Source organism: Rhinolophus ferrumequinum, chromosome 7 (assembly GCF_004115265.2).
Source record: "Rhinolophus ferrumequinum isolate MPI-CBG mRhiFer1 chromosome 7, mRhiFer1_v1.p, whole genome shotgun sequence".
In the NCBI taxonomy this organism is placed as follows: domain Eukaryota; kingdom Metazoa; phylum Chordata; class Mammalia; order Chiroptera; family Rhinolophidae; genus Rhinolophus; species Rhinolophus ferrumequinum.
In genome coordinates this window covers 64,611,785-64,631,912 of record NC_046290.1, presented here as the reverse complement: position 1 = coordinate 64,631,912, position 20,128 = coordinate 64,611,785, and the positions used below count along the sequence as shown (strand labels likewise).

The 20,128-nt window shown below is 37.0% G+C and overlaps 1 protein-coding gene across 1 annotated transcript in view; it reads right to left on the bottom strand.

Annotated features, from left to right (window-relative positions):
• LNPEP (leucyl and cystinyl aminopeptidase) overlaps window positions 1-20,128 on the bottom strand; it is a 78,915-nt gene that overhangs the window by 31,468 nt on the left and 27,319 nt on the right. The window contains exons 2-6 of the mRNA XM_033111220.1: window positions 16,606-17,446; window positions 12,393-12,531; window positions 10,950-11,081; window positions 1,329-1,449; window positions 213-367 (exon numbers count right to left, since the gene is read on the bottom strand). Of these exons, the coding sequence (XP_032967111.1) occupies window positions 213-367; window positions 1,329-1,449; window positions 10,950-11,081; window positions 12,393-12,531; window positions 16,606-17,446 (1,388 nt within the window). The remainder of the gene's footprint in view (window positions 1-212; window positions 368-1,328; window positions 1,450-10,949; window positions 11,082-12,392; window positions 12,532-16,605; window positions 17,447-20,128) is intronic.

The window sequence follows — 20,128 nt, the reverse complement described above, 5'->3', positions numbered from 1 at the left end:
GATGTGATAACGCTTTATAAACTTCAAAGTCCTATACAAACTTTAGATAGCATTTTCATCTGAAAATCGTTCATGTTAAAAAAGCATCATTTTATTATGAAAGAAAGAATACAAAGGTGAATTATTATTATCATCCAAATCTACTCTAATAATCTAGGACATGAAATAGACCACAGGTACGACACAGAACATACAGCCCTGGCTGCTCATACCTGATGGGCCAGCTCATGAGCAATGATTTTAGTAACCAGTTTTCTGTCCACCACTGAAGAAGTGTCATTGTCATACAGAAGTGTCTCTTCTCGGAAGGTGAGCAAACCCCAGTTTTCCATCGCTCCTGCTTCAAAGTCAGGAATAGCCACCAAATCTGGACATAACAGGAAAAAAGAGATCACCTTTTCCTCATCTAAGGCACTCCCTGGTGAAATCAAAATATGTTACCCATGGTTTTATTGCTGTGGATCAAGAGGCAGCGCATTCATTTGACGCTCCTAAGGAAGGGAAGTGTCCTTATGCTGGCCCTGTCTGCTGCTCACTGGGCCATCCGCAGAGGAAGACCTGATCACACCCCTGCAGAGTCATTGTTCTTTGTCCCTCACCAAAAGGAAGAGATACCGAACTCCTGCAAAACGTACAGGACCAACTCTCTCCTACCTAGGACCAGCTCCATGGTGAACAACACATGCTTTCCTAAGCATCTATTACTTGGTTTTTACTATTTGAATCAGCCTTTTATTATTATTATTAGTTTCAGGTGTACAAAACAATGTAATAGTTAGACATTTACATCCCTCACAAAGTGATAACTCCCCTCCCCCAATCTATTGTCCTTCTGACATTGTATATAGCTGTTACAATTCCATCGACTATTCTGTATGCTATACTCCACATCCCATGACTATATATATATACATATATGTATATATATATGTATTAGATTATGGTTGACATACAATATTACTCAGTTTCAGCTTCGGGTGTACAGTGCAGTGGTCAGGCATCTACACCGTCCATGAAGTTGTCTCTCTAATAAGGAATTTCTTAGTAAGTTCGAATTAGTCACACTCCAGACTGGGCGCTAAGCAAATTCCCACTTACACAGCATCTTTGTAACAGCCCCATAAACTTCTAAGTGTTTTAAGTTCCACGTTCAGATACATTCATGAAATCTAAATAATCTTAACAAATACAAATAATTTTTCAAACATAAACAGTGTTCCTTGGTTTTCTTTTACAATAACTCTGGAAGGAGTTTTTTCTAAAACCCATTTGCGAAATGAATCTAAGTTACAATGGTAACAAAAATAGAGGTACTGTTTGATTCTTACCCAATTTCTTAAGTGGATATTGAATTTCAAAGTAGTTTTCATAAAACTCAAGAAGCTTCACAGTTGTTTCCAAGGCATGGTGAACTTGACCAATCTTTTCTGGTACAGCATATATAGAAACCTACAAGGAAACATTATGTATGTTGTAAGAATAGGCATAATTAAAATGTCGTGATATTCAAGTGGACACTGCCAGAATTAGAGTACGTGAGAACTGCAAGAAGTTGGGCGATTTTTCAGGACAGAAACTCTTGCTTATAGTTCTTTTAGCCCCCACAGTTTAGCAAATCACTTCTACACATACAACAATGTCAAACAAACAAAATCTTAATAATTCCTTTTTTTTAAGTTAATATAACACCCAAAATCAATAATTTTGGCTCATACTATAGCAACTTATAATCATTTGCCCATTTAATTTTACGATACTCTTCACTTGTCTCTATTACCTACAGTTGCCCTTTCTTGACTGGGACCTATGAAGATTGTGAATTATTTGAAGGACAAAACCAAATTTTCATTCTTATAACACCTATCACAGTGCCTGGCATTGAGCAGGCATTCAATACAAAAGAATCACATCCTAAAAGGGAGTTAATTCTAAAGTAAACACATAAGGCAGAAATTGAACATTTGTTAAAATTACCTTTGGAATAACATAGTAGAGACCACTACATTCTCTTTCAGTAAGTGTAGTACAGGTAGTTTTTCTTCCAGCTTTGGCACAGCTTACTTTTTACCAGTTGTTGGCCTGTTTTTATGGACCATGTTGTACAAAAAATAACTATCCCCAGGAGAATGAAACACTCAGTGAACGGCATAAAGTACCTAAAACCAACTTACAGGTATGATAACTTCCTACCATTGCCTATTCACTCCCGGGCACGTGCTCTCTCAGAGAGAAGGCAGATGAAGTCACCCACTATTTAATTATTATTCTTCCTCTCTTTTGCTAAGTGCATAAGTTAAACACATTCAATGTGACTAACTGTAAATGTCTTATTCAATAAGTATCAAAAGGCAAAATTTAAGCAATCATGTTAAAAGCAATGGGTTTTAAAAGCAATTTTTTTTTTTTGATTGAGAAAAAAGCCCTGTATACTCACCTGGAAAATGGGATATGGATAAGACACAGCAGAAAATAAAAACAGCAAAATAAAGGTATCAATAGGTGGGAAATGGAGACTTATTGAATAATTAATCATTTGGACAAAATACATTTGTGGACTCTAACTCTAAATTAACTTTAGTTTCCCATTTAAGGACTGAAAAACTGTCAACAATTTCTAAGAGGTCAAGTGCATTCCAGCCATAATTGCCTTTATGTGGGTCTTTAGTCTATAGAACATATGCATTAATCACAGAAACATGGAGGAAACATGGCATAAAAATTAAATGTAAAGAAAAAAATTTTCAGTAAATAAACAGTAAAATTAAATGTACAGGCTCTGTAGTTAGAGTTCCAGGTTCAAATTTTAGTTAGTTGTGTGACCTTGAGCAGATTGGTTAATCTGTCTCCTTCTCTGATAAAAGTAGCTCCCACCCTCACAAGGCTGCTGTGAGCATCAAATGAGCTAATACATTGATAGAACTTAGAATAGTACCTGACACAATGTAAGGGTTCAAGAAATGGTAGCTATTATCATTACTGTCCACAGTCTCCTCGGAAGTTGGCAAAATATGGTGACTAGAGCATTTGTGGCAATAGTTACTCGAAGAATGAAGTGTCTAGAGCTAGAGTTAACCAATGAAAAGTATGTTGCCTTCTCATATGCATGAGAAACGTCATCTCACACAGCATGTGGCCACGTGTGCTTCACCAGCCCGGCTATGCCACATGCAGCCCTTGGTATGCGGCTGTGACCACAGCTTGTTACATTTCGTCACCACCTGCTCAGGGACCCACAGGCTCATCCTGGTCACAGACACTTCCTATATCGTTCCCCTCCGAAGTCAGTGTTATTTACAAAAATAATTTTAAAAAACTCGACATATTCTTTTTAAATCTCTAACTGCCATTATAAATGACTATAGCATGATCACTTGGAATCTGAGATGCCATTATTGTCTCTGCCTGTTATTTCCAGACTTACATATTTTACGTCACAGCTGACGCAATCATCGAGAAGATGCTATACTAATAGAAACACGACCTATAGCCCCCAGATTGCTCCTCAAACATCCTTCTGCCAGGCACACTATTTGGCCATTCCCAGCACTGTGTGTGAAAGCACCTTTCCTTAAAGGAAAAGTAAAGGGAGAAAAAATAAGTTCACATGGAACTGCAATCTGACCAAAGATCCACTTAGTCCCATTTCTGGAACACAAAAATTAGGGGGGAAAATGCATGTTGATATTTCCTCTTCCCTCTATTTCTTTTCTTTTTTCTTAAAAGAACATGTGCTATGAGTTCTCGACTAGAGATAAATCATGTGGTCATTATACCTATCATCAAGCTTGTTTTAAGAGCAACAGAAGCAGTAAGAAATAAACAAAGAGAGCCATCTAGTTTCGCAAAGAAAGTCTTGACCGACATTCTCTGGTCTGGGGAAGAACACTCTAAACACTCCTAAACGAACTCAGCTGGTGCTCAGACCTTAACACTTATAACTTAAAACTTGCCTTGCAAGATCTCTTGCTAAGACCATTGGGAGATTTCTAAAAGACACAACTGAAGACTCTTTATCAATTCTCAGAGCAAAGCGTTCCTTAAGACCCAGGAGTAACAGATTTGTTAGGTTTAACTTAACCTGTTCCTTAGTTTAATAAAAGCAAAAATGAGATAAAACAAAAGCAAAAAGAGAACTAAACCTCACCCCTTCAAAGGATAATAATATAGCCTGCTCCTGAAAAACACCAGCTGAACACACAAAAAGCAAAAATTCCTTAAAAAACAAAACAAACAAACAAAAAAATACACCAGTATCAAGTCTATCCAGAATAATTGATTAGATGGGACTTTAGGAGAATGATACAAATTATGTATAATGAATGTCCCTGGTTGATGGAGAGATACTTGAGGTAGAAATATTGTTAGCAGAAATTTAAAACTAAGCCATGTTCCTGACTGAATATGAATAAACTAAAATGATAACTCGATGTGCATAATACTGCTGAAGGTTCTGTTTGAATGTGAAAAAGACATGGTGTCCACATCTGACTAACCACCACTGGTCTACAAATTAGAACTAACTATGGCAAAAACAAAATCAGGTAATGGCAAAACAAAACAAAAACCTCAAGACAAACGAATAAAAGCAGTGGATTTCAAAACTAGCCTGGAAGTTTCTAGGTAATTCTGGCATTCCTTAAGGCGGTGAGAGGTTTAAGGAACACTAAAGAATAGACAGAAATAATAAAACAAATGTTCCTCTTTCTTCAGACCTTTGACAACTTAGCAGTCTGTTCCACTGAACACGACACGTTTAGTAATCTACAGCGAACTTTGACATTTTTAGTTGTTTGGTAAGACTGACATTACTAAGTAAAGCCCTACTGCCTTATTCCTGAAATAGGCCTAATGTCAAATATTACAAAATAGAACCCATCCTCGAGATTACTACATTTTAACATAACACAAATCCTTTGTTAGACTCTAAGTCTGAATTTCTGGTCACCGTATCTACAGAAAATATTTCTGTCATTTGCTATAAGCAGCAGCATATTGTGATGGACAGTACAATTCTGACTGTCACTTACTGGCTATAAAATTTTGGGCCAACTGCTGCTCTGAGACACTGTTTCTTCATCAGCAGAACAGGACTACTGCCTCCCCTTCAATTGGTTTATTAAATGAAAAGATGTTTATAAATGAGTGCCTAAGATAGCTGCCAGCCCAGAGCATAACTTGATGTATGTTAGATTCTTCCCCAGTTCCTACTAAAAAGAGATAAAATTAAAAAAACAATTATTTATTTGTACAACCTTAATTTTTCCAAAACTCATTTATTATTGGGTAACATTAAAAATGATAAAGATTATTTATATTTACAGACATACAAAGGAGTTCCTGATATATTTGCTCATGGAAAAAAGACTGTACTGTTTGTGTGTGTGTGTGTGTCTGTGTGTGTGCATGCTACTATCTGTGAGGTACTGAACGTTTCACAGGAATTTAAAAATTTCAACCCTTGAGAGTGCAGGCTAATTTAGGCAAAGTAGTACTAGAATCGTGGAAGGTGATTACAGAGCAGTCTGCCCAAGGGCACACAGCTAGTAAATTACAGAGAAGGGATTTGAACCCAGGTAGTCAGTATGTGAAAATATTAGCTTTATTAGATCTCTACTGTAAAATTAGAGCATAAAATCCAATCAAAAATCATTTACAGGCAGGTACTAATGACAAAAAAAAGCAGAGGAGCCTAATTAGAACAAAAAAAATCAGTTTTGACCAATTACGGATACACCAGACCCTTAAACAAGTTTACTCATTAAGATGAAAAACAATCAAGATGCGCTTTTTAAAAAAGGAAGATTCAACTAACTTTCACAACCTGGAGTTTTCTTTTAACTACATTTTTATACTATCTTTTAAGTCTGTACAATGTTCTAGATTTTGTGTTGCCCAATAAAATTTTCTGCATTGATGGAAATATTCAGCATTGGTGATATCCAATATGGTAGCCGCTAGTGACAAGAACACTAAAAATGTGGCTACTGAGATTGAGAAAGTAAATTTTAAATTTAATTTTTTTTCAGCTTTAATGATATAATTAACATATAATATTGTGCAAGTTTAGGTGTACTTTTGTGTCAATATATTTATTTATTGTGAAATGTGATGAGCACCGTATATTAGTTAACACCTCCATCACCTCACATGACTATTTCTTTCTTGTGGTATGAACATTTAAGATCTACTCTCTTAGCAACTTTCATGTATATAATACAATATTGTCATCTATAGTCAACAAGCTGTACGTTAGGTCTCCAGAACTTATTCATCTTATAACTGAAAGTTTGTACCCTTTGACCAGCACCTCCCCATTTCCCCCACTCCCCAGCCCCTGGCAACTTCGCTTCTAGGAGTCTGGCTTTTTTAGATTCCACATATAAGTGAAATCATACATTCTGTCTTTCTTTTCCTACTTATGTCATTTTATCATAATGCTCTCAAGTTCCATCCATGTTGTTGTAAATGGCAGGATTTCCTTCTTTCTCATGGCTGGATAACATTCCATGCTACATATATACCACATCTTCTTTATCTATTCATCCATAGACAGACACTTAGGTTATTTCCAAATCTTGGCTATTGTGAATAATGCTGTAATGAACAAGGAAGTACAAATACCTCTTTGAAATCCTGATTACATTTCATTTGGATATATATGGGAAGTCACCTGAATATAAAGAGAGTGCCAAAAAAACGCATACACATTTTAAGAAAGGAAAAAACTGTATTAAAATTGTAATACTCGATATATACCGATAAAAAAATATGAATACAAGTCACATTTGACTTCTGCAATTACAAGAGGTGCTCAAAGTGGTTACTCCAGAAACTTCTGATTATGGCGAACTACTGCTTGAGCAACGCTGACCAAAGTGTCCACCTGTATACATTTTTTTGGCACCCCCAGTACATATTCACATACGTGTGTATATACACACATATACACATACACACACACATACACACACACACAATCTCCAGTAGTAGAATTGCTGGATCATATGGTAATTAAATTTTTCATTTTTTGAGAAACCTCCATAATGTTTTCCATAGTGACTATGCCAATTTACATTCCCACCAACAGTGCATAAGGGCCCCTTTTTCTCCATATCCTCGCCAATCCTTGTTATGTCTTGCCTTTTTGATGATAGTCATTCTGACAGGCGTGAGGTGATATCTCATTGAGGTTTTGATTTGCATTTCCCTTGTGATTAGTGATGTAGGGCACCTTTTCATGGACTTGTTGGTCATTTATGTCTTCTTTGGAGAAATGTCTATTCAATTCCTCAATTTTTCATTGGATTGTTTGATTTTTTGCTATGGAGTTATATGAGTTTCTTATACATTTTGGATACTAATCCCTTATCAGAAATATGATTTGCAAATATTTTCTCCCATTCCGTAGGTTGCCTTTTTGTTTTGTTTGTTTCTTTTCCTGTTCAGAAGCTTTAGTTTGATGTAGTCTTGCTTGTTATGTTTGGTTTTGTTGCTTACGCATTTAGTATTATATACAAAATAATTGTTGCTAAGACCAATATCAAGGAGCTTTTTCCCTATGTTTTCTTCTAGGAGTTTTACACTTTCAGATTTTACCTTGAAGTCTATAATTCATTTCGAGTTAATTTTTGTGAGTGGTGTAAGAGAAAGGTCTCATTTTTTTTTTCTGCATGTGATTATCCAGTTTTCCTAGCACCATTTTACTAAACAGACTATCCTTTCCCCATTTAGTAGTTTTGGCTCCCTCGTCAAGTATTAGCTGACCACATATGCAGGAGTTTATTTCTTGGCACTTCTGTTCTGTTCCGTTGGTCTATGTGTCTATTTTATGCCAGTACCACACTGTGTTAATTAGTACAGCCTTGCAGTATAGTTTGAAATAAGGAAGTGTGATACCTCTAGCTTTGTTCTTCTTTCTCAAGATTGCTTTGACTATTCAAGGTCTTTTGTGGTTCCATGCAAATTTTAGGATTATTTTTTCTATTTCTGTCAAAAAATAAAACTGGTGAGAGTGGGCATCCTTGTCATGTTCCTAATCTTAAGAGGAAAAGTTTTCAAACTTTCAATGATGGGTATGATATTAACTGCGGGCTTGTCATATCTGGTCTTTATTATGTTGAGGTATGGTCTTCCTATTCCCAATTTGATGAGAGTTTTTATCATGAAAGGAAGTATTATTTTGTCAAATGCTTTTTCTGCATCTATTGATCATAAGATATTTATCTTTCATTCTATTAATGTGATGTACCACATTAACTGATTTGCGTATGTTAAACCATCCTTGCATCTCAGGGATAAATTCCACTTGATCATGGTGTATGATCCTTTTAATGTGCTGTTGAAGTCAGTTTGTGAATATTTTGTTGAGAATTTTATGCATAGACATGTACTGCATCTGTACTTACCAGGGATATTGGCCTATAGTTTTTTTTTTTCTTGTAGTGTCCTTATTTGGCTTTGGTGTCCTTATTTGACATTTGGTAATGTTAACCTCGTAAAATGAGTTTGGGAGTGTTCCTCCCTCTTCAATTTTTTAGAGGAGTTTGAGAAAGACTAACAGTGATTTTCTTTTTCTTTTTTTTTTTTTTTTAATGTTTGGTAGACATCATGTTTGGTAGACATCACCTGAGAAACCAACTGATCCTGAGCCTTTCTTTGTTGGGAGGTTTTTAATTACTGATTCAATCTCTTTATTCATTACTGATCTGTTCAGATTTTTTATGTCTTCATGATTCAGTTTTGGTAAGTTGTGTGTTTCTAGGAATTTATCCACTTCTTCTAGGTTAACCAATTTGTTGACCTATAATTGTTCATAGTAGTCTCTTATGATCCTTTGTATTTCTGTAGTATCAGTTGTAATGTCTCCTCTTTCATGTCTGATTTTGAGTCTTTCATTCTTAGTCTAGCTAAAGGTTTGTCATTTTAGTTTATCTTTCCAAAAACCCAGCTCTTCTTTTCACTAATCTTTTCTGTTTTTTCCAGCATCTATTTCATTTATTTCTGCTCCGATCTTTATTTTCTTCCTTCTGCTAATTTTGGGTTGAGGTTTTTTCTTATTTTTCTAGTTCCTTGAGATATTTCTTTTATCTCAATGTAGGCATTTATCACTCTAAACTTAACTCTTAGAGCTCCTTTTGATGCATGCCATAGGATGCATTAGCCACCATATTACAGTGTTAACAATATTCTGAATTTGACTGTCTAATTATTTTTACTAGTGTGTTGTAATTTTGATATTTTCATGTTAAAATTATCATCCTTTCATTTCAGCTGGAAGTACTCCTTTTAGCATTTTTTGTAAGGAAGGTCTAGTAATGGACTCCCTCAGCTTTTGTTTGTCTAGGAAAGTCTTTTATCTCTCCTTTATTTCTGAAGGATACTTTGCTGGTTAGAGTATTCTTGGTTGGCATTTTGTTTTTAGCTTTTTCAGCACTTTGAATATATCATCTGTCTCTCTCCTGGTCTCTAAGGTTTCTGTTGAGAAATCCACTGATCAACATATGGGGGTTCCCTTGTAAGTTTCAAACTTCTTTTACTTTGTTGCTTTTAAGATTCTCTTTGATTCTCTTTGAATTTTATTATAATGTTTCTTGAAGAGAGTATCTTTAAGCTAAGTTTGTTTGGTAGCCCATGAGCTTCATGAACTGGGATATCCAAATCTCTCTCAATATTTGGGAAGTTCTTGGCCATTATTTATAAATAAGCTTTCTGCCCTCTTCTCCCTCTGTTTTCCTTCTGGAACTCCAACATTCACAAATTGTTTCGTTTGATGGTGTCCCATACATCACGTAGGCTTTCTTCATTATGTTTCATGCTTTTCTCTTTCTTCTCCTCTGACCAGATAATCTCCTTTCTTCTAACTCACCAATTTTTTTCTTCTGCTGGGTCCATTCTGCTATTGATTCTCTCTATTGCATTTTTCATTTTCATTCATTGTATTCTTCAGCCCCAGAATTTCTGTTTGATTCCTTTATATGATTTATATGTCTTTGTTAAACTTCTCATTTTGTTTGGTTTCGTTTCCTGATTTTATTGACTTATCTGTGTTTTCTTGTATCTCATTAAGTTTCCTTAAAACAGCTATTTTGAATTCTTTATTGGGTAAATCATAGCTCTTCATGTCTTTGGGATCAGTTACTAGAAGGTTATTGTTCTCCTTTGATGTTTTCACATTTCCTTGCTTCTTCATGCTCCTTGAAGTTTTGTATTGCTGTTTTTGTATCAGAAGTAGCAGTTATCTCCTCCAGTTTTTACCAATTGCCCTCTCCAACGCATCCAAATTCATATATATTTTCTTTTTGCTCCAACAGTGTGCTATAACTTTTCTCCTGAAAATCTGGACTTCCACAAAGGCTGTCTTGCCCGAGCGTGACTGTCTAAGACAGTGTTTTTCAGGCACTCTCAAGCCAAGGGGGCTGGAGCCTTTCACAGGCCACAGCCAGGACCAAGGTCTGTATGCATAGCTGGGCAAGACACCTCCAGGTTCCTTGGCATATGGTGCTGGATCCCACTGCTTTCACAAAGGCATTTTTGTCCATGGGTGGATGGCAAATTGTTGTTGCTGGGGGCGTGTGTGGGTGGGGGGGGTGGGCATGAATGAAAGCCATCTTATTTAGCCATGATACTGTCATATAATTTTAATTTAAATCTAAATGTCACATTAAGCTAGTGACCACCATAGTGTATAACATAGTTCTAGAAGCTTTATTATACACATATTATCTTACTGGAATTCACTTTTAAAAGTAAAATTAAAAGAAACCTAAAAATTACTGGCTTTTAGGTATTCAATTAGTAACAGTAAATAACAACTAAGCAAAAAGTAACATTTCTGGCATGCAATGTCAGAGCTGTGATCCAAAAGCTAGTTTTCCTTCATAAAGTGGTTACCAGAAATCATTCAAGAATTCCTCTTAACCTCTTTCAAGACAAACCCCACAACAACATACCAGGGTTCCATTTACGTCCTGACTCAGGTTCTTCATCTCCCCGACAATGAAAGCAACCAGGTAAGTGCTCATCTTCATGCTCTCAGAAAACTCATCCTGAACAAGTCCATCTTCCACAGCGACTGACGACTTCTACAAGCAAAGGGAAAACGTGACAGTTCTGTCACTATGGGAGTCAATGACAGTGACAAGAAACAAACAAACAACAAAACCGAGAAACTAAAAATCCAAATAGGAAATAAGTAGTAAAGATGTTGGCATGTTTTAATCTCTTAGCACACGTTTCTAAACAGAGCATGACCCTTAGTCCCAGCCAGTTCTACTAGCTTTCATCATGAAGATACATTAATTACAGTGAAAATCCTTAAGGAGTTTTTAACAGACGGCTTTAAGTAAATGTAAGTTAGAAGTAGCAAGTAACAGTGATTCTGTTTCTCCCCTTTAAAACACCACCAAAACCAAAATCAAAACCCTTCCTTATGACCCAGGAATGCTCCTCTCTAGTGCTACAAATACACTCACAGAAAGAGCTACAACTGGGCTATGCCTCCAAGAGATGGGAAATGGCTTCAGAAAGTACCATGTTGATAACCCCAAGAAGGTTAAGTAGGATGGAGGACAAGTCACTAGAGAAGTCTGCAATAGACATGAGATGAGAGAATGCAGGCAGACTTACAGGAATTTCTGACCATGAATTGTGGGATACTAGGCAAGCAGGCATTCCTCCTCTTTTAGACAGATTAAGGTGAAGAGTGAAGCTGCTGGAGTGACGTCCCTGTGGAAGGACATCATATCCTCTCCTCCCCACTAGGGTAGACTCCATAGTCTGTCAGCTGTGGCTGCTCCTCTCTCCCAGTAACACGGGGTCTGAGAGGCTCCTATCAGGCTGCACACAGGCCCTCGGGGGTCAACAAAAGGACCCCCAAGTTCTGTTTAGCACAAAAACAGTTCTGCTTGGTTTCACCCTCTCCCCCTCCATGCAGAGCTTACATCCAAGAAAGATGTTTGTGTTCTTGTTTAACCTCCTTATTACAATCCTCATTTTTCAATAAACAATGAAACAGCAAGGTCAATCGTGATTCAACACTATCGAATTTCACTGTTTCGAATAGCAAATTCACCGTATCTCAGAAAATATCACTGTGACCTTCAGTACTCATTCATAGTATTAATAATTTTTATACAACTTTAATATGTAGTACATATTTCATATTTCCTGCCCATACATTCCACATCCAGCAGGTCTTTCTTGTAAGTGCTCTTCAGGCTGACTCCCCAATTGATTTCAACATATATTTGAACTTGTATTTATGTATCTTAAGAAAGAATAAAAATGCATGAGATCTTAAGCATTCTCAACAGTATGGCAAGGAGGTATTCAAGTATTCATAACAAAGAAAGAGACCCACTCAAATACTTGGTAATCCAGGAACAGAACGATACCTTAGGCATATTTGATAAAGCAGTGTATTGTTCCTCCCTTATGATCCTGATGATGAATGTGGCTTTAAATGCTGGTTCATCAAAACAAGGAAAAGCAGATCTTGCTGCCAGGGGTTCAAACTGAGTTGCTGCAAAGTACCTAAAACAAATGCAAAGTTATCCAATAGTTATCAAGCACCTACTATCCAAGGCACCCTGCCAAGTACAGGATACTAAGATAAACATCATATAATCGCAGTCATTAAGGGATCCACAATCAACTGGGAGAGGCAAACTTGTCAGGCAGCAAATCATAACATAACTGTGAAAACAAAGCCCTGGCAAAAAGGGTAGGAAACAAATTCTGACTAGCAATTGAGACAATGTAAGGAAAAGGGTTGACAAAATCTGAAGAGGGCCTTAAAAAATGAGGAATATTTGAAAAGGTAGAGAAGGGAATAGAGCACATTCTAGAAAGAGTGGGAAGCACAAGGAAAGAGCAGTGCATGTTCAGGGACTGGAGATGGCTGTCCAGTGGAGCTGGAGACAAAGCCACAAGGGTAGGCTGCAGATAGCCAGTGAGGTCTTCAAAAGGCTTCTGATGGAAGATCAGTATGAAGGGTGGTCATTAATTGCCATCACTCATCCATACAGACTCTGGCTTCATAACACACACTAACCCGCAAATTCACAACTTGCACTTTCATGAAGACTGACAAAACTCGGTGTCCTACTACAGTATGCTGGTCTCCTTTACTCTCCTCAGAAAAGAATCAAACATTTCCCCCTCCCACAGCACAGCAACACCACCTGAGAATTGGACTCATAAAAGTCCTCAATTAAAGGTTGAGAGAAAAGCACAAAAAGCAAAAGAGGAGAAATGCAGATGTTTAATTAAGCAGAGGAATAAAACAGACATGCATTTGGGAAATCATGAGGGCAAGTGTGGTGGCCCTGGTGAGCATATTTCAGGTACCAGATGATATGGTACATATATAACCACCACTTTAGACATGACAGCCTTGCTTGCTTAGGGCTTAGTTTCCACTTTTAAAAGGTAAGTAGAAAAGGGTTTGGGATTTGGAGTCAGAAAATATTAACTCTGCAATTTACCAGCCACATGACTTCAGATGAATCAGTGACCTACATCTTAATCTCCTTGTTTATTAAATTAGGATTGAGGCAGGATCCCTGATAAACATCCAGGGTTTTTGTTAGAATCAAATAAAACTATTCATAATAAAAACTACTTGTATGTCATAAAGTCCTACATAAATGCTACACAGTCATAACTATTCTTTCACACTTAAAAGTAGCATACTTTTTTCCTGGTAAGGATTTGCCAAATAACTGTTTCTATTGGGTAAACCGCAAGAAAGATAACAATCAACAAACACAAAACAATGTAAACATATTTCTAACATTACATTTCTTCACCCCACTCCCAAATTCTTATCCAGTTAATAGAAGATTTTGGAAGAGGGCCACCGGGGACCAGGGGATACGTTTGATGATATCCTTCCTATTCATAGAAGAGGGTCTACTTGGACCACTTTAGATAAAAACTGGATCATGATGTTCTAAGACAAACAAAATCTTAAATTATTGTTAAAAGAGATGCAACAGTAACTCTCACATAAAAGGCCCTTGGAGAAAGCTGCTGATTGATGTTCCTTAGACTCTGTCCTACCGATTCGTTTGCTGAATGCCTTGAAGCTGATTCTTGCATCAATGACTGTGTTTGCTTTCAGAAATAGTAGTTGCCATTTGAGTGCAACTACCTCCAGTAGTGCTAAAGACAATGATGAATTAACTGAGGTTCCAGTAAGAGAATTCAAAGCGCTGGAGACAACAACGGAAAAAGGAAAAGAGGAGTGAACTAGGGAGGCAGTACACCAGAGTGGTTAAGAAGGGGACTGTCAGTTAAAATGACCTTGGTTTTGAGTTCCCCTTCTCTACCTGCTAGCCGTAAGATGTTGGATGAGTTACTTTATGTGCCTCTGCCTCCTCATCTGTAAAATCAACAAAATATTAATATCCAACTCTCAGTGGGTTTGAAAAGATAAACAATGAAACATATAAAATGCTTGGAACAGTTTGTAGTATTTCAGTTTTCAGTAAATATGGGCCATTATTATCACTCTAATTCAGGAAAGTGCATATGAAGTTCATTATGGCAGGTGAGGTCTGTGGGGAAAAAAAAAATAACATGGGCCAGATCTTGAAAGATCTTGAACTAAATCCTGTTAGAAATGCGGAACTGCTGAAGGATCGTAAATCAAAGACCAACCAGGTGGAAGACGGGGCAAGAGGAGGGGGAACACTGTGAGAAGAAGCCAGGAGATCAGAGGTTGCTTCAAGGGTTCCAGAAAAAGACTGACAGATTCAAAGACAAAGAAATAAAACACATCTCCATTCTAAATTTCTTTACTGGTTCTTTTCATATCAGTTTGTTATTTAGAACCTTAAGTCTATCAATTTCTGGATTTAATTGCAAGGTTACTGACTATCTCCACCTCTTAGATGCCGTTGGTAACATTTCCCTACCACAAGCAATGTCAATTCGTGTTTTGCATTTACCTATGCTCTGATTTTCCAATCAATAAGGAACATATCCCGTAATTACTTTACCTACTTGTTTAAATATTTATTCTTATTAATACCTCAGGGTGGGGAGGGAGTACAAAAAAAACCTCTCTAATAGAACTACTAAGCAAAATTGAAAGTGGGGAAAAGACCAAAAAATTGCTTTGAATTATAATTTTCAGACATCTTGAAAGGTATAAATTATCTTCTAAACTTCAATCTTACATCCAAATGTACATTTATGTGGAACACTCATTTTACTCCACCAGAGAGGTTAATGAACGTGTATATTTTTTTGTAACAGCACAGTTTCACAGACTAATTTTTAAAATACTATTTTTTTAATACTGGATTTCTTAATTTTAAGAAACTGTCTTCCATTTTTTTAGCATTTTCCACAACTCAATCCAGCCCATGGCAGGAGTCAACAAGTGACCATTCTCCAAATCACCTTATTCTGCCACGTGACATTTTCTTCCCATTATATAGTAGTAGTAGATGATAAAGGATTTGTCTTAAAACTTTGTTAGCGTACCAAGAACATTGTTTTTATATACATATATCCTATAATTCCTAGAGATAATAGAGATTATAGATGGAAAAGTAAAGCCAAGCTGCTGTCAGATCTAATGAAGAGCCAGCATGCCATTTATTTTCAAAGTATTACATAAAGGGACAAGAGAAAAATTACCTGTCTGAACAGGACTACAGAGCCTGCTTTTGTCTTTTTCTCCATTTAAGAAGGATAACAAAACTTCCTCAAATAAATTTAAAATATTCATCTCTAGTTTTCTCAATACACCAACATACATTAGCCAAATGGCCAGCATCAGTAATTCACATACTGGTTTACAAAGTAATATGAGAAAATGTTTCAACTGCGTTAAACAGACCTCACAGCACTTTGTGCATACGAGAATTGACATTATGCTAGTTAACAATAGCCTGTTTACAGTGTGCTCTGCATCTTTCTGGAAATTCGGACTATATGCTACGGATACTAAGATTAAAGCACAAAATATATGATCTAAATAGGGAGCTGAAAGCTTTTATGTCTTGAGTCACTGCTTTAATAACCAAATTAAGTCTCTTTTAGATTTTTTACAAATTTCCACCAGAAATCCAAAATGGGCAGGGTGGCATTTTTAAAAATCAAACCAGCAAAGATGAAGGATACTAAAAATGATATATGTAAGCATACAACACTTCTTCACACCCTTTTTCTCCATCTCACTAAGCACCTCCTGAAAGTTCTGCCCATTAATAGCTCTTAAAGAATAATCCACACTCTTCTTTACTCTGTGCGTCCCATAGAGATCTTGTAAGGTGACAGAAAACTAGATTCATCTTATCAAACATAAAAAGATCAAGATAACGTAAGTTTTTGTGATGGACTGTACGTGATATAATATTTACCCATTTCCGTCCATCAGCATGCCCCAACCCTCACCATGATATATGATATATGCTCAAGGCTTTGACCAAAAAATAAATAGCACGTTCTTCCAAATCACCATTCTACTATTTTACACATAACATCCTAAATTTTTAAAAATTGCAGTTCATGTCTCTGGTGTGGGCAAAGGAATGCAGATTGCAGAAGTCATCACAGAGCAAGGCAGCAGAACTGTTTAAGAGGGCTACATACTTTTTCTCTTTACTTCCATCTGTGTAGGAGATGCCATAAAACCCATAGTAAGAGCTGGATATATTTGCCGAGTACTCTATCTTCAAGGTATAATTGTGCCCTTCAAGAAGGGTTTCAGGGGCAACAATAGCAATTTGTTCATGAAATGGATATTCCAAGACCTCAACTTGTTTTTCTTGGCTTGTAACTGCTGACATAAAGGTCACTCGTGAAATATTATGGTGTGTGCTGTGGAGAATGATATTCCAAGTGGGCTGAAGAGCCTGAAGTGAAATTGTCACGGAACCTCTGAACGTCATGGAGGTCAGGTTTGGATGCAGGTTGAGTTCATAGCGTAGTGGCATAATGGCAGTGGGAAGCCTGACTTGTGCCCATGGAAACAACTTCCCGTTTGTTGCAACTGGCTGAATTAGTCCCATCGACTGGTTTTTCTTATGGCACCCTTCTTTGGTAAAGGTACATCTGGGCAGTAGATAAATCACCATGATTACAGAAATGGCAACCAGAATGACAAAAGCACAGACCCCCATGGTCTTTGCAGAGGGCACTGAACAAGTCCCATCTGGGCTCTGCCGGTAGCCGGCTGCACTGTTGCGAAGGCCTGAACTTCTGTTCATAAAGGACATGCCCAGCAGCTTTGCAGATGACTCGTAATCCTCTTCATCCTCATCCATCTCATGCTCACCGAGACCCCGCACCAGCAGTCGGGAACCCCGGGGCTCATATTCCACCTCGTCAGGCTCTAGAGGATGTAAACAAGGCTCTTTGGCTAAATCCACCACATCTGGTTCTTCCTCAAACATGCTGTTTTCAATCATATTCCTGGGAAGCTGAAGCCGATCTAAAAATACCAAAACAGAAGGACAAGGCACAAAGTTAGGAAGAAAAGCTCATAATAAAATGTCTACTAACAAGGCCACTTTTAATTTAAGAATTTTTTTTTATCACTATAAAGACTTATCACTATAAGACTTATTTCCATCTCAGAGCTACTGAACTAAATAAATAAGATGCCTATAATTTTCTTGTATCCATTAAAAACTCACGCATAAATAAAAGTATACTACGATCATGAAATAAGAAAGCTAAATAAACAGACTGGTATCAAAAAAGCAGTAGCTGAAATTAAATACTAGTTTCCTTAATCCACTCCTGCCCAACACCCTGGCGCCTTGTCCTGAGCTTTTAGGGGCCCTGCTTTGGCCTGCCTGGCCCCACTGGGTGAGGGGGTCAGTAAGATCAGAGATGTGCCCACCCCCAGTCCATGTCCCCTTCTGGGGTCCTGGCACCAGAACCCCAGAATTCCTACATTTAGGGCATTTGTGGGTCTCTTCTCTGAATGCCATTCTCCCTAAGGAGGACCCCACCCTGGTATGCCCAGTTATAGTCTTAAATAATGGTCAACCAACAGGCTGGGTTGGAAAACTATATAGGAAATTTCCATAACCAAGAAATAAAAAAAATAAATAAAAAAGACAAAAGAACTGTAAATATCAGATAAAATTACAGTCCAACCTGTTTTTTCATGCTTCTGAGGCATTCAGAAGTATAACATATTCCCCTCTGTAACAACCATGTTGTGTGCCACGAGAATAAGTGGATTTTGGGATAGGCTAACGATGGGAGCTTTTATAAACTACAAAGAACCACACTCTCCAACTTGCTAAGAGTCACTGAGAAAAAAAAGACTCAAAAAGTAGATGGATAAACAATCACATATAGATCAATAATTCCTAGAGAAATCATTCAATATTCTTTATTGAAGAATCATACAATTTTAGCTTTTACAGGATCTCAACGGTTTGATAATTAAAACCCCTATGAACCTTTCCCTACAAGGTACTTTATACATTATCATTTCAAACCCTCACAACAATTCTATAAAATGGTGAATGTTATCATTATTTCAGACATGAGAAAACAAAAAAATAGAAAGAGGGGTTAATTTATGTCCATAAAGTCACAGTTATTTAGTCACAAAACTGATATTGGAGACCCGTTCTAAACATCTAATTCTAAATTTTAGACTCTTTCCATTATTATTTTGCATCCCTCTACTCAACTAATGCAAGAAAGGATGAGAGCTTATACCTATGTTATTTATTTATTTTGTACTTGGCAATGAAGTTGCCAAGAATATTATTTTGCCATCAGCAGAGAAAAACACACAAAAGTACTTAATATCTAGTTTAACAGAAATGCCATGTATTTTGTGCTATTCAACAAATACTAAATAACTAAACAGTGGCAACTCATAATTCATGAAACAAAGTATCAGTAAATATTATGATAAAATTTACAGTCTTGCTACTCAAAGTGTGGTCTGTGGACCAGAGCATCTGCAACACATGGCAGCTTTTTTGAAGAGCAGACAGACTCCAAGTCCCTTCCCTGAATTGAATTTTAACAAATCCTCAGCTGATTTATGTGCCCATAAGTTTGCAAAGCACTGGTTTAAGCCTTCTCCACGGTCAGCACTAGACACTTCATTCCCGGGCGTGCTCCGGCCACCCCAAACTTCTTTCTATTCCAAGAATAGCCAGGCTGCTCTTTCATGCTATCCTCCGCAGGCCTTCTTTCCTCTCTGCTCCCTTTGTCTGCCATGTCACCATTTCTCCCTCCCATCCCAGACCACCTGGTGAAGACCTGTTATTCTACAACTCAGCTTAACTGGCTACAATGCAAATTAAGTTATTTTTTTTAATACCTTTTAAAAATACATTTCATTTTCACTTCAATCCACCCATTGTTGCTTTGGGGAGCACAGAGACCCCGGTGAGGCTGCCTTTTCCTACCCCTTATCCATCCTGAACTTCATAACAACTATGCTACTTTAAAAGTTTTCTTTGAATAAAACTTTTAATCACTTTCTAAGTGTGGGTTTAACAAGCTGCCACCTAACCATCTCCTGAGAATGGTCTGGAAATAGAAGAAGGGTGATAGTTATAATATCCTGCTTTGGGAATTTAGTCACCTAAACTTCCTATAGCCCCAACTTTTTGTGACAAAGTTTTGTTTTGTTTTGATAGTTGATTGTGTTTGGGGGACATTTGCATCATTAACAGAGCAAATATTGCTATAATTGAACTTAAAAAAATTTTTTTTAACTCTTAAGGAACAGTTAGTGGTTAGAAATTTTCTGTGGTAGTTTTTTAATACCTGGCATGCTGCAGATTAGTTGCTTAATTTGCTTTTCCATTTTAAAACGTCTAAAAGGCCTTTTATGACTTATTTATCTCATATGGGAAAATCATGTTCTCTTAGGCATTTGTCCATGTGTTTGGTTCTGTGTCAGACCTGATAAAGACAACAATGAGGTCTGGGCAGTATGGTTTCATTTAATAAATTTCTAAACCAACTGTAGGTATGATTTCAGTTTACTATTTAGAGCATTTCCATCCCTGAATTCCATCCCCCTAGAACTTTGTTTTTGTGTTTTGGATTACTTGGCCATGCCTTATTTAAAGCCAAGGGGTAATCGATAAGTCTGACCATTTTAGCATCTCCTGTCGGCAGTTCATGA